At 40.9% G+C, this 14979-nt stretch overlaps 2 protein-coding genes across 2 annotated transcripts; both read right to left on the reverse strand.

Annotated features, from left to right (window-relative positions):
- Positions 1–660: 660 nt before the first annotated feature.
- On the reverse strand, positions 661–11807 carry sh2b1 (SH2B adaptor protein 1). Its single transcript, XM_026325301.2, has 10 exons — positions 11639–11807; positions 6968–9083; positions 6296–6397; positions 5271–5362; positions 4907–4989; positions 4315–4470; positions 3532–3743; positions 2703–2877; positions 1508–1598; positions 661–831 (listed from the first exon to the last, which is right to left on the reverse strand). The coding sequence occupies exons 2-10, from the start codon at positions 8663–8665 to the stop codon at positions 810–812; spliced, it is 2631 nt and encodes an 876-aa protein (XP_026181086.1). The 5' UTR covers positions 8666–9083; positions 11639–11807; the 3' UTR covers positions 661–809.
- A 1413-nt stretch (positions 11808–13220) lies between these two features.
- On the reverse strand, positions 13221–14694 carry LOC113140535 (heat shock 70 kDa protein 1-like). Its single transcript, XM_026324407.1, has 2 exons — positions 14636–14694; positions 13221–13947 (listed from the first exon to the last, which is right to left on the reverse strand). Exon 2 carries the CDS (start codon positions 13929–13931, stop codon positions 13221–13223), a length of 711 nt encoding a protein of 236 aa, XP_026180192.1. The 5' UTR covers positions 13932–13947; positions 14636–14694.
- Positions 14695–14979: the final 285 nt, after the last annotated feature.

A 14979-nucleotide genomic window follows, 5' to 3' on the forward strand; every position in this document is an offset into this window, starting at 1 on the left:
GCTGTGGTAACATTGTCTCCATAACAGAGATGGTGTAATGTACTGGGTCTAGTTGCCACTGCAGAAATGTCTGTGGAGCATGTTTGGCCTCTGGCTAGCATGTGCTATCTTGGCAGGACCACTGTGAGGTATTGGGACTGCTGGCTTCACAGGGCTCAAGCTCTCACTACTGTTCACTTGCACACATAAGAAAGAGCCTGCTGTGAGGCGTACCGGTAAAAACAAAGCTTATCTGACTACAAAAATAAAAAGAAATGTACCGCTAGTTAGTGTTGTAAAGCTGCTATCACCCGTCTCTCCATCTGCTTAGTCTTCTCTCTTTCTCGTATAGTGTTAGTACTTTTACATTTCCTCCTCCTCTTCTCCTCCTGCTTGCTAACAAAATAAAAATACTGGTTATGAATGGCTATGATGTACACTGCCTCATTCAATCTCGCTTGCGCTCGCTCACGCAGTCGGACACACACAAAGACACACACATACACTGCTCCTCCCCATCTAGGCGTTCTCTTCATCAGAAGAAGGAGTACTGGTTATCAATGGCTCGGGGCACCCTCGCTCCATCCCTCTCTTCTCCCTCCACAGCTTCTAGTTGGCGCAGAGGAGTGTCCCTGTCCCTCTCTTCCCAGTCCTCCACTCCTCCTCCACTACCACCTCCACTGCCTCCACTGCCGCCACTTCCTCCTCCCGTCGCTGCCATTGTCCCCATAGTCGCTCCTCCTCCTCCTAGCTCCGTGTCGTTTCCTCTTTCCTGTGGCGGAGTTGGAGGTGGGGGCCGGCCCGGTGGCAAGGGAGGAGGCTGAGGTGGGCTACGGGGTCTGCTGGTCAAGTCTGCATGAAGAAGAAAGAGAAAAGAAAAGAAAGAGAAAGAGAAAAGAAAGAAAAAGGAGGAAATGAGAGAAATGTATAAATAAAGGAAGGCAGAAGGGGAAGAGAAGGAGGAAATAGAAGTGTAAGAAGTGAAGTGCAGTCGCAGGAAAGAAGGATGAGGGGTAAGAGAGAAAAAGAGAAAATGACAGTGAGTGGCCAGCTAGGTGGAGGACGTCTGCAGTCATGGAGTCCATGGGAGTCATGGAGGCAGTCCAATTCGAGAAACACACACACGCGCGCACGCACGTACACACACGCAGAGTCATCATTCCATAGATAATCTTAAAGTAGTGAGCCAAAGACCCAGAGTTTCCCATAGCATCCTTGTTTGGATGCTAACATGGTATGTTTTTTTTGGGGGGGGGGGTTTGCTAATAAAAAACAAATTTGAATGACGAATTCATGGTCATTGATTTGTTGCTGTTTATTTATCTTACTATCCCATGAAAAGACCTAACTGGAATTACAGTAAGTGTATAGCTTGTATCATGTCCTCATCTCTTCCAGATTTCTCTAATAATAAGTAATGTCAGTATGTCCAGTCTGAATATGCACCTAAAAATTTGAATCACTTCATTCATTCACTCATTCTCAGCAAAACACTCCCTCTCACTCAGCCGAGTCCGGTCTCACTTACACACAGTCAGAGATGGGGGTTGATGGAGAGTCAGGATGGCGCGTGGTGATGACGTCACAGACTGTAGGCCGACTGCCTGCCCTGTCCCGGCCTGCAAGGGATGAGTCAAGGGATACAACAAGACAACAACAACAGAGAGGTCAGAACACCAATGGGTGCTGTAACACAGTGGGCAGGTGGAAAAGACTGCAGGAGCACATAATGTAGATGAGGCAAATTTGTCACCAAAATTTATGTGGTTCAATTGTATTCTATTATTTTAAAGCACGTAACATGAGAAATTCAAACACTGACAGTCATGCTGCTGTTCTTTTGTAGTATAGATGTATTTTTCCATCTGTGCAAAGCTCCTGAGAAAAACAGACATCTGAGGTCTAGCATATATTATTAGTAGTCACTTGTTTCCAACATCTTTGTCTGTATTGGTAGAGACCAAATGAAGGGCAGTGGATGAGCAAGGAGACAGTAGAATTCAAGCCACATTTTAAGGAAAGAAAATAAAAGTCTTGGCTAAAGCTACCTCTGGAAATAATAAATGCCATGCAGCATATATGTAAAAACAGCTAAAAGACAAAAACACATGGCCAGGATACACACAAACACAGAGAAATGTAATTGAATTATTTCCAGCTGAATAACACACTATTTCATGGTGACTAGCCAGATTTTTGCCAGCCAGCTTTCAACACCTGGCTAAGAAGCTCTGACTAGCTCTAAATAAGCAGGGCTGAGAAATTAACAATAATATTTTCAAGGATTCTGGGGTTTTCTCGAACCTGGTTGCACTGAGTATATTAAGTCCTTAAGTCAAGAGTTAGGTAACACTTACTGACCACTTTCTTTTTGTTTGTCCCAGTTAGAGATTTCTTGGGCGTTTACTGCTATTTAAATCAAGGCTACTGTATTGTACAGATTGTTAAGCCCTCTGCTAAGGCACATTTGTGACATTGTGCTATATAAACAAAATGATATGAAAGTGAAGGCTGTGTCCGTTACATTCATGTTCTTTACAGCTTTTCTTTTTCTAGCCTACATGCACAAAACCTCAGGGGAGATGTGCTCTACTCTTGAAGATGGTTTTATAAACTTTATACAGAAAACAATGATGACTTTGAACTAATTTTAACTTGTGATAAATACACAGTTTGAGCTGACATTTCAGCTTGGCGATATTTTCTCTGGTCCACTTTCATACCTGGCTGGCGAACAGCAGTTGCACCCACAAAGCTGATGAGTGTGACGTCTGAGGCACCACCAGACTCCAGAGGAATCGGGTGCACCCGGAAGTGCTCCAGCATGTCAAAGATGGACTGGAACCAAAGGTGCTGCACCCGACATTGACCGTCCTCGTTCAGGGAAAGACGGAGGTGCTGTGGGGACAAAGTCAGGCAATAATTCAAAAATCAAATGTCATACACTCTAATAAAAGTAATTATTTCCCTTTCAATATCAATTGAAAACATTTTGTATCATACAATCATATCATGACTAAAACTGCAACCAAGACTGAAGTCACATGAAGATCTGTTCTTTCTATTTTAAGACAAATGGAAGAGATGCTGTGCACTGAACTGCCATACACATAAATTGTAATTGTTAACGTATCCAGATTTGAAACTATTGGTTGATTTAACGATTAGTCAGAAAATTATTTGAAAACAATTTGTTCTGGTTCCTACATCTTAGGATTTGCTGGTTTTCTGTTTTACAGGATGATAAACTGGAAATTTTTTGGACCTTTGCTCAGACAAAAGAGATCTGAAGACAACTGGCTCTGCAAACTGACAAATTTTCATAAATCCCATGTTTTTTAGAAAACAGTTATTAGATGCAGACAGTTATTGGGACTAGTAGACAACCAACACAAACTAAACCTATGTCATTTCAGAAATGGAAAGTAGACATTGCAGAGCTGGTTTACCAGTGCTTCTTTCAAAGAATAAGTCAATTTTTTTTACAACTTGGGTCATAGTTTCCTACTTTGTGTAGATGCTGTCTTTACCCAGAAGTGCTCCCACACTCACCTTGGCCTTGCCCTGGAAGTTAAATGTGAGGACATACTCTCCACGGCGTGTCTCACTCTGGCGAACCAGAAACACACCGTGGCTCGCTGCACCTCCAGCCAGCACAAGCTGAGCAGCTTTGAGACGGGACAGTGTGCCGTGAAACCACTGACATTCACTTAAAGGGTGCTCAACAGCCTCAGCAGACGACGCCTCGGAGAACAGAAAGGAGCCTAGATGGGTGAAGGATTTGATAAAGGTAATGCTTTAATGTTTTACAATATAAAATGCAGCAGATGAAGTCTGCCACTGTCACTATGAACTAAGAACATGAAACAAAGACTCGGCAGTACACATCAAATGATAAATCAGCCAAGCCAATATTAGATATCAAGATAGTGAAATACAAAAATTTCACAAAAAAAACATGTCATAGGTGTTTATTTAATCTATGGGTTGTGAAAAGAAAATTATCAACTGACAAAAATCAATACCAATATTTACAAAAATCCTCTATCAGTCAGGCTGTACTCTGGAGTGCATTTTACAGCACACAGCAGCAGATGAGTTTAACATCATTTACACTATTACTATTACGAGCTACCCATTGGTTTAATTTTAGTGTGTTTATGGTCTGTTTAATACTGTAAGCAAAATAATACAATGAAGACATCTGCCTCCAAACATTGATACTCACTGAAATATTGGCCAACTGGATAAACCCAAAAATAAATTTAAAAAACTAGATCATAGTGTCACTACTGTTTTAAATTTAAAGTGTGTCTGAGGATAGTATTCACCAACCTGTGGCATCTGGCGTCTCAGCAAAAGGTGTCCCCAGACCAGCCCCGCCTCCCCCGAGAATCCGGCCATCCGGTTCATCAAGCGGGGCTCGAGGTGGCAACTCAGGTGGAAGAGGATCCATCAGAGGCGAGGAGCCTCCAATACCTCCATAACACACTGAGGGAGGTGTAATGTGAGACATATGAAAGTTACAAAGTATATCATTTTGTGCCTGTTGACTTTACAGGTACAATTAGGGTTAGGTTAAATTAGCTTAAAAGTAGAGGTCTTTAAACCAATGTTCAAAGGAAATTAAGACACTCAAAACTAAATTAACAGAAATTATCAATTACTTCAACAACTGGCTATAATTAACAGACCATTTACCTAATCTTAATCAATGTGATTTGAATGTAAGTGTGGATCTAGCAAAGTCTCTAGTGATGTGAAATATGCACAGAACTATGCTTTTATACAGAGAATATGAAGTCTCAGTACAGCTTTTCATGCCCTGTGTTGACAAATGTAAGAGCATATATTGTCCGTATTGATTCATTCATTAGCAGATGCACTGGTATGGAGTTTAAGGTGAAAGCAGCACAGTGATACATACCCTGAGAAAGACGATCAACAATCTCAGGCGTTCCACTTACGTCTAACGGACCTCCACACCCGCCTTCAGCATCTTCCTGTTCACTGTGGGAGAAAGATGGTGTTTACAACCTTCAAACCACATGTACACACATTTGTACAGTCTTAACATAGGTTATATCTTATCATTCAAACAGCCAGCACACAGTGTTCTCACAACCGTTGTGAGAACACTGTGTGCTTACAATAAGGTTTTGAACTAAAGTTTGTCCACCCAAACATAGGAAGACATTTAGAGCTCTTATAAGGCAGCAAAGCTCCTGCAGCAACAGTTCAAGATGCTGAAAGCCATCCCACACATTCTACCCTGGTGCCCCCTTCATTACCTGAGACAGATGCCGTTCCTGATGTCGCTCAGCCAGGCTCTCATTTGCACAGCATCTCGTGTCTCAATTACATACTGCGCTGCCCCTTCCAGCTTAGGGAGAATAAAAGTAGAAGAAAAGCTTTAGATTGGAGAATGGACAATTATTTCATGAGCTTGTCCATTTCTGATCATGTCTATTATTAAATTAAATGCACTGACTGTAAGAAGTTCCTCACAGATATTGGATGCCTCTAAAGTTCAAATGTCAGATTTTAAATAAATGCTACATCAACACTACTGAAGCATACATTTAACCTGTTAGGCTCTGGTCTGTTTTTAGGACTACTGCTCAAAAATGATATAACTAAAATCTTTGTTTAAATAAATACAGCTTATGATTAGAGTAGGTAAAGGTAAGACAAAATTCATAATCATCGCTTCATAATTTCACACTTATTTCTACAATTTTTAGCAGACTTTCTGCTGGTTATGTGAATGTATCCAATGTGTATATTGCTACAAACGTGTCACGTCTAGCTTTGTAAAAACACAGATGCAACCCAGCAGCCCCTGGTACCAGGGCTAACAGGTTAAAAATCTGCCTTTCAGCAAAGCATCTTTGTCCTTGAAAGCAGCTTTCCTTTCAAGAGCAGAGGACAAACTGTTTTCACTATCCTGAGGAACATCTGGCATTTACAACAGCGGTTTAACAGTAGGCTCTGTGAGCAGTATACAAGAGGAAAAACCTAATACTTTTTAGTCTCACAATGAAACTGCCTAGCTATAGTGATGGACCTTCATCCATCACTATAGCTATAGAGTAGAATATATAAAGAGCTGTCTACAGAGACACAATTCACTACATTACACTACAATACAGTACACAAAGTTTACAGGAGCACAAAAAAGTGTATAAAAACATGGGGAGATGGTGTAAAATGTGTGACACCTGACACTTGGAAAAAAAGATGCAGGTGTGGATTACCTTTGAGTAAGTAACAAGTGATGAAAAGTAAGTTGGAGGGACTCAGATGAAGAAGTTACCTGCAGCAGAAAGGTGTTTTCTTTGTCAGGGACCTCCAGTGCAGTGGTGCTCCTCACATCCATGATTGAGCAGCAAGGAACAGTCAACCGGGGCTTTGACGACTGGGCAGAAAATCCAAGCCAAATCAGTAACTGTTGTTTTTCCATCAGAGTTTACTATTTCACTATCAATACAAAAGCTACATAGCCTCTATAAAAACTGGTGTTTTTATTATTCACTTAACCTAAATAGAACATGCTAACTGAGTTTTATAGAAGTGGCAGTATTATTGCAAACACTGCTATCAGCTGACATGGTACAGCATTAAGTGAAATGTTGCATTTAAATAATTTATTCCTCTATATGCGTGTTTGTAATTTTGCATCAATACACTTTCAGCTACTAGAATGTTTAGTTTGATTGTTAGCACTTTTGTATGGTTTATTTTGAGTAGAGGGGATGATCATAAGGGATATAGCATTCTAATATTATTATATTATATATATTACATATATTATATATTTATATTTATATACTCTGCATCTATTCCTGTACTTCTACTACTGTAACAACTTCCATGCATGGGATTACCTTAAATGAATCTTATGTATTAGGCTGAAATGGTGCAACAGACCTGCCAACCGGAAAAACTGTTAACATGCATTAATGTTTCACAGGAAAGAAAGACTTACTTTGGGTGGAATGAAGAATTCTAGGTAATACTCCTCTCCCCGCTCACCGCCTTCTCTGTCCCTCTCTCTGAGGACCAGGCGACATTTATGCCAGCGTCCACCTCTCCAGGGTACGTTGCCTCCACTGGCCAGAGGCTGCATTGGACCTGCCTGAGCTGCAGCAGATGAAGCTGAGGCAGTGTTGTGGTTATCTGTACTGTGATGCAGTAGACCGAAGGAGAAGCCAGAAAAGCCATGGCTCCCACTTAACTCGTCACTGGATGAGCTAACAGTCACCCCACCCTCCCGCACCAGACGGCCCACCTTTCTCTGAGGTCCCAGGGGAGCAGCGCTGCTAGGAGGCAGCGTGGAGGAGGCAGAGTGAGAGCCAGCAGTGGTTGGGCTGAGTACAGGAGGAGGGGATCGTGAGAGTCTGAGTTTCTCCAGACGGTAGCTCCACTTCTCCTTCTCACCTCCTTCACCATTGCTTCGCCGCCGATCCCGGGCCGCCTCTGACAGAGACAGAGAGGTGGCGCTGCTTGAGGATGAGGGGGGCAGAGAGGAAGAGGAGGAGTGGGGAAGAGAGAGTGGCATGGACAGAGAGACAGGCATGGAAGATGTCGGTGTAGTAGGTTGTGTACCAGAGTTCCGCTTGGAGGTTGAAATCAAGCTAGCATCCTGCACACCCATAGTGTAGCTGTAGCTGGAGGGCAGCTGGCTCTGGGACGAGTCACTGGAGGAGCTTCGCCAGTGCAGGATGCCCCGGACACTCCCCCTAACACTACGACCCACACTCCGCAGTGAAAAGCGCTTTTTCAGTTTGTTTTTGGAGGAGTTGGGTGTACTGTTACCTTTGGAGCCGGGCAGAGGAGTGACAGAGGAAGAGGAAGGTGGAATCTGAGAGGTATGGGTGGAGTCAGCTTCCCGCTCATCTGGCTCAACATCTTCCTCCACAGATGCCACTCCAAGCCAGCTGTCCTCCTCTTCCTCAACTGGTGCTTCTCCATTTCCAGGAGCAATCACAGCCCCTCTCTCTTCACGCCTCCCATTGTTCCCTCCCACTGATGAACAACATGATGATGATGAGGATGGAGGCAGAACTTGGCCATGGGCGTAAGAATCTTGAAACCTGTCCCCGCTGCGGCTGTCCAACACTAGCCGTGTTGGTGCAGGCTTCGATAAGGCCCGTGTTGTGTTAGTCGGGGGGCATGGGAGGACTGCTCCCCCAGTTGCTGACAATGGTGAAACAGCTTCCTCTTCCAGGGAAGTAGCATCTGACTGGGGAGCCCAGATCACCATTTCATCCCTCCCAGAAGTACAGCTTGGCGGCAGCGCTCCCTCCAGCTCACTCTGAAAGTGACGAACAAAGCGATCTGTAAAGCGGCGGCAGAAGGCGGCTGCTGAGTCTGGGGAGTAGTGGGGGTTTTCCAAGAGGAAAGCCCGAAAGTGGCGTGCAAAGTCACCAGCTGCAACACGGGCATGGAGTTCACAGAATTCGGTCCAGCTCAGACAAGGTGAGGGGGACGGTGTGGGGGTGTCTGAGAGGGAGGATGGGTGAGCCTGGGGTGGAGAGCTCACCAAAGGTGGAAGAGGGGGAGGCCGTGGAGAAAGGGGCAGCAAAGAGGGAGATGGAGGGGATGGAGATGGGGATGGAGAGGGAGGTAAAGGAGAGGAATTTGCCACCCGTGGACTGGGTGGAGTTAAAAGAGAGCCGTTCATCCTCCTGAAAGGCCAGACGTGCTGATTGACTTTATGATCTGTCAAATCACTTCAAATGTACAACGGAAACCTGAAGTGATTGCACAGCTGGGGTAACTGACTGGGGGCAAACACGACACATTGGTCTAATAACTTGCAAATGAGTGTGAACAGAAGTGTTGCGCTTATCCCCATCTAAAATGAAGAGTTAAAAAACAATGCACCATGCCTATGCAAATGGGGTTTAAAAGAGGTCAAATATCTCCTAGACTACGTTTTTTTTTGCTACATTATTTTGTAAAATTAAATACTTCATCATTTCAACAAGAAAATATGGTTGTTAGTAAATGTGAGGGTAGAGGAGGTTTGAAGGGTGGGATTCACAAGGTCTGCTGCTTCTTCACCATCTGTCATATATCCAGAGAAATGTGACCACATCCTGTAAAAAAAAAAACACAGACACAAAATGCTTACTTTATGTATTACCAAAAATGCTTATGCATACACATACACACGTACTGGCAGAGTCCCAAACATATATGTAAGGATGTTACAGGTTGAGAAATTAAGAAAGTTAATGCAATATCTACAGAATTGCAGCAACTTAACAGAAATCAGATGAATATTTACCCAAACAGTAAAACTAGGAGGGACCAAAGTACATAGAAAAAAAGATGGATTTTTTTTGCCTTGATTTGAAAATTAAAACAGGAGGTCCTTAACGTGCATTTATTCATCGAAGGAGGCTTCTGGTCTATACTTAATCTAAAAACAGTTAGCCTGCATCAAGAGACTGTAAATGATACAATGACAAATTAAGACATAGTAAGCTTGAAGAGAAAGTAAAAAAAAGAGCTAATCCATTTAATGCCTTGGAAGAGAGGATTTTTGAATCAACTCTGGCTGGATTGGCAGCCTGTGCAAGCCCCTCTCAAAGCTGCGCTTTGGACCAATGAAAGCCCTATTTGTGAGTTTAACAGTGTATTATAGTCTTTACCAGTAGAGGTTATGAGAGTATTTTAATTTATTTTAGTGTTTGTAAATGATAAAATTGGATGGACAATAGATAAAATGTGGAGTTAACACTCAAGAAAAGGTTAAAAAAAAAGTATTCTAAAGTCCTTCACTCTGTTGCTCTTTAAAAATATGCAACACCAAGAAAAATAAATGTATCAATGAAAATTGTTCTATGACTGCCTGGACATAAAAAAGCATTGTCAGTAGAGGAATGTAACTCAGTATCGCTGCAGAATTTTTGCAACAAAATCTATGACCACTTTACGTAAAATTGAGAAATACTGTTACTGTAACAATTAGATTTTTTACAATTTTAATGTAATAGTATATTAAAAAGCCTCATTTGCAAGTGTGTGTGCTGTATGTGAAATAACCCCAACTGTCAGATAAATGTAGTAGAGTAAATACAATATTTCCCCCTAAAATGCAGTGCGGTAGAAGTAAGTAGCTCCACATCTACCGGTTGTATCAATAATTATAATCCACACCTAAAACTACTGATTATTTCTATTAAGGATTATTTTACTGTTACCTTTTTTGATTAATCTTTTGGTCTATGAAATGTCAAATAATGGTCAAAAGCTTTGCATAGCCAAAGGTGACATCTATTTACAATGACATTTGACAAAGGAAAGCAACAAGTCCTCATTTTAAAAGCTGAAATCTGAATTTATTTGACATAATTTCACTATTTTTCCTTGGTAAAAAAAAAAAAAAAAAAAAAAAAACTATGAAAGGATTAAACAGTTAAAAAATATTTGCTGAATTTTGCTGAATGTTTGTCAATTCTCTACCTGTTATATCTTTACTATAACCCAGTTATATAATATAGATCATTATACAATAATCTGTTATTGAGCTTGATGAATACTGCATTTGCTTTAAGTAATTAAGTATATTTTGATGTTAATATTTTGGTACTTACACTGTATGACCTCTACTTAAATAAATTACAGTCCTAATAACTTCTGTTGCCACTGCTGAATACCGACACTACTCCATCCAGAAACTGTCTCAATTTAGTCAACATATGACCTTTAGGTTTGTAAATCTACTGTAATGTTACTGTAATCTTAACAGTTAAATGTATGTGGCTGCATGAAGAGTATAGCAGGAACAAGATGGTGCTGGGCCAATAGTTGACTACTTAACCAGGCTGTTAGTAGTGGAAAACAACTTTATATTTACTCAAGTACTGCATAATTTTAAGGTAAGTTATTTGTTAAATAGCTGCTGAAACACAGGTTACTGGAGGTTACTAATAATAGTAGTAGTAGTTTATTATATCAGATACAAGGGATGATTTTCTGCAAAAAACAATCTTGTCATAGAATAAATTGTTCTGTGTTTTTAAGTTTAAATGCAGAGCATTTTGCGACGTAACATTAGTACTTTTATTTAAATAAAACATTTAAGTATTTCTTTCATCGCCGTTTGTTACATTCTACCACTGCATGTGCATTTCACCTAAGTAACATTTGCAGGATTTGTTTTATATGTAATGGAGTATTGCACAGCGTTGATACAGTGCTTTGAAATAAGGGAATAATAGTACTTCCTCCACAGCTCCCGTGACATTAATCACGGCTAACTATAAGTGACCCATCTATCTGTCGTTGAGTGAGATAAACATCAAACTCGCTCGCCATGCTAACCTCGCAATGTGTCTTTCAGCTCATTCAGCTTTCTTTAAAGACGTGTAACGTTAGCTAGCTAACAATAGCTGCCTAAGGTCCACTTACTCACCGACCTGCCATTCGTTAGCATCTTTATTTGCCACTGTTGGTTAGACATAACTTATTTTGTTGTGTCTGCTGTCACCTGCAGTTGAGATGACCACATATTGAGTCCTCCGACAGCAGCTATTGCCAAATATTCTTTGCGAGTTAAGCTAACCGTTAGCCACTTAGCTAGCTATTAATAAACCACCTAGCTAGCTATCAATAGTGTTTCAACACAATAAACAGTTTTCTCTACCTGTATATCACAATCCAGTATCGTGTCCGAGTCTCTGAGTGAAAGAGCCGGTCATTTCGTCATCTTTTCAGTCTACATAACGGGACGATAATTTTCGTAAAGGTTGTTGTTGCTAAATATGAATATTGCTATGTCTTGCTAGACACCGTTCTTCTCACACTGCCTTGGTTCTCGCGATAGCTCGTACGTCGGCGAGTGCAGGTCGTTGACAGCAGCTGTTCAAACCGCTGGATTTTGATGAATGAGACGGTGACAGCATGAAAAACAAATGGGGTGGGGAGGAGTAGTCCAACTACTCCCCCTGGGACTTTCACCCAACTCCTTCACAAACAAACAAAACAAATTAATGCCGACCCGAGACCCTGATACCACTCCACCTTAAAGAGGTCCCAGTTCAGCCAAGAGATCTACCTTTAATCCGTTATAGTGATAGGGTAGTTTTTACACCTTAATTTCATCTTTTATTTTTATCATCTGTTTTAAGAAAGTATGCAAAAGAGAAAAAAACATGCACATTGTACTGACTAGGGTTTATTTTGTTCACAACATCAAATTCTCTGCAGCCCACTTAGGCTATCAGTAAGAGTATTATCAGCAGCACAGGCCTCATAATCTTTTTTTATAGTTTTTTCTTTTTTTACAATTTTCTACAAGTCGAGTTTCTGGGTATGTAAAAAAACTATATCAACACAAACCTATATCAATACCTGGAAAGGTCTGAGCCTTAACACAATGTTTTTGTGGTTGATGGTTTTCTGTGATGCTATATCGTTTCACAATCAGAGGCTTACCATATCTGGCTAAAAAAAATGTACCTTGAATTATTAGGACCCATTAGAAGATACAAACTCAGTTTATGTCCTACTCCCTTGCTGTTGCAAAAGTAAACCTTTGAAAATAAGGATCTCATTTGTATTAAATAATATTTTCTGCTTATTTAATACTACACTTTCTCCATCCTTGTCACTATTTTAAAAATTGTATTATTTATTTTATTTATCTATTTTGAGAAAGAAACAAACCCAAAGTCCATACAGTGGTTGCAGAAGAGACTGAAGACTAGACCAAGATCAGGCAGAGAGGCTGAGGGAGGCTTGCAACCTCAGTGTTACTGTTTGACTCTGACCAGTGTGACTGCCTCATTGCTCACATGCCCAGAAACACCATCCTCAAAACAAAGCATTTCCTAAAAGAGATTTTAATAATGACCTGATATAATAAAACTCTGCTGCACTAACAACTGAAACAACACAAATTCAACTGATTTTCATTTTTATTGTAATGTCTAGGAACACAGAAATGAAACTGTATTAACATTTGCTGGATATTTAAATATTCAGGTAGATAAAAACACAAGGTAGAAAATTACAGTTATATTTAATACACAGCAGAGATTATGATGTAGAGACACAAAAAAATAAACTTGCATACAAAAAGTGTCCAGTGTAAATATCTATAGCCTAAATGTGTGCAAACATACAGATGAGTAAAAAACTATGAATCAGTGGGTGAAATGTTCCAGGTTAATTTCACACAGTCTCAGTGATCACATAGTCCACATCAGGGGGCACTTTAATCCACTTTAATCCACCTCCTCAATGGTGGGCCCCTCAGCACCAGCTCGTGCCTGCTGTCCACAGCTGCCAGTGGACATTCCTCCCTGGTACAACTTGCTGATGATGGGGTCACACACTTTCTCCAGCTCTTTGAGCTTGTGTTGGTACTCCTCTTTATCAGCCAGCTGGTTGTTCTCCAGCCAGGCGATGGCCTCATCACACTTCTCAATCAGCTTCTTCTTGTCTTCCTCACTAATTTTGCTCTTCATGTTCTCATCCTTGAAGTACGCTGGGACTGTGATGACTGCGCTGGACACTTTGTGTCTGAGGTAGGCCTCAGCTATCTCCTTCATCTTCACCAGGACCATAGAGGAAATCTCCTCAGGGTAGAAGGCTTTGTTCTCCCCTCTGTACTCCACTTGAATTTTGGGCTTGCTTCCATCTGACACCACCTTGAAGGGCCAGTGCTTCATGTCAGCCTGCACCACAGGATCATCAAACTTCCTTCCAATCAGTCTCTTGGCATCAAACACAATGTTGCTGGGATTCAAAGCCACCTGGTTCTTGGCTGCGTCCCCAATGAGTCTCTCTGTGTCAGTGAACGCCACATAGCTGGGGGTGGTCCTGTTGCCCTGGTCGTTGGCGATGATTTCTACTTTTCCATGCTGGAAAACCCCCACACAGGAGTAGGTGGTGCCCAGATCAATGCCGATCGCTACACCTTTGGCTGCAGACATTGTCACTGGATGTCACCTGTCAAGCAATTAGACTACATTTTAGTCACGACTCAAAGGAACCAATCTCTGATAGAAAATACACCAGAATATTTAACCTCCTATGACCTGGCGTCCACATACATGGACATCATATTTTTTGTTATCTGCACTGTAAAACTACATTTTGTGTCATTTTCTGTCTTTCACAAAGGTTAAGTCTGATCCAACTGTTCCCACAGACAAAAAGGATGTTCCTATTTTGGAGTAGTAGTTTTGGAGCATTACAAAAAAACAAAAACAAAAGCAATAACAAAACATAAGCACATTATTTATTGGGTACATCTAACCCCAAATAGCTAAAAGAAATCTAAAATGCAAGCCAAACCAAAGCTTGGGTCTTAGGAGGTTAAGCTTATATATAACAAAACATGTTGATGAGGTCAGCCTATCCCCTTTGTTCAACTTATTCTATTATAAAATAAAATTGCCTATAGGCATACACATTATTACAGTGATGGACTTCTCAAAATACTTTTAAACATTTATCATTAAAATTTGGGGTAAATACAACAAAACATTTGTAACTTGCTCATCCTCAACCTTTTTCTACTTATAGTACATTATTTTAAGATTCAATACAGGTACGAATTTATCAAACATTAATGTCATCAAACTTTTAAACAATTTAAACTCGTTTTCCTCTCAGAAATAAAGGATGAACTTACAGTTTAATGTTGAGGGGTCGCGGCTCTGTAGAGGACTGGTCTTCTTCGCTGGATCTTCTGTTGCGCTCTGATCCGTTTCTCAGACTGTGCATGCTCTCCAACCAGCAGCTTTTTTCTTAGGATGTTAACATCTCACTCTTTCTAGACGTTTCACTCACAGTAAAGTAAAGTTTACTGTGAAGTAAAGTTAGAAGCTCTGGCAGTTACGACTTCCTGTTAGTCATGTCAAAATAAAATTCCAAAAGTCTGAGCTAGATTGTGTTTGTCCTCGTCTTCTTTTTATTGGCTATATAGTTTTTTTCTTTCACATTAATAAAATACACTTTATTGGCCAATGTATCCTC

This window comes from Mastacembelus armatus, chromosome 8, assembly GCF_900324485.2.
Source record: "Mastacembelus armatus chromosome 8, fMasArm1.2, whole genome shotgun sequence".
Taxonomy (NCBI): Eukaryota; Metazoa; Chordata; class Actinopteri; order Synbranchiformes; family Mastacembelidae; genus Mastacembelus; species Mastacembelus armatus.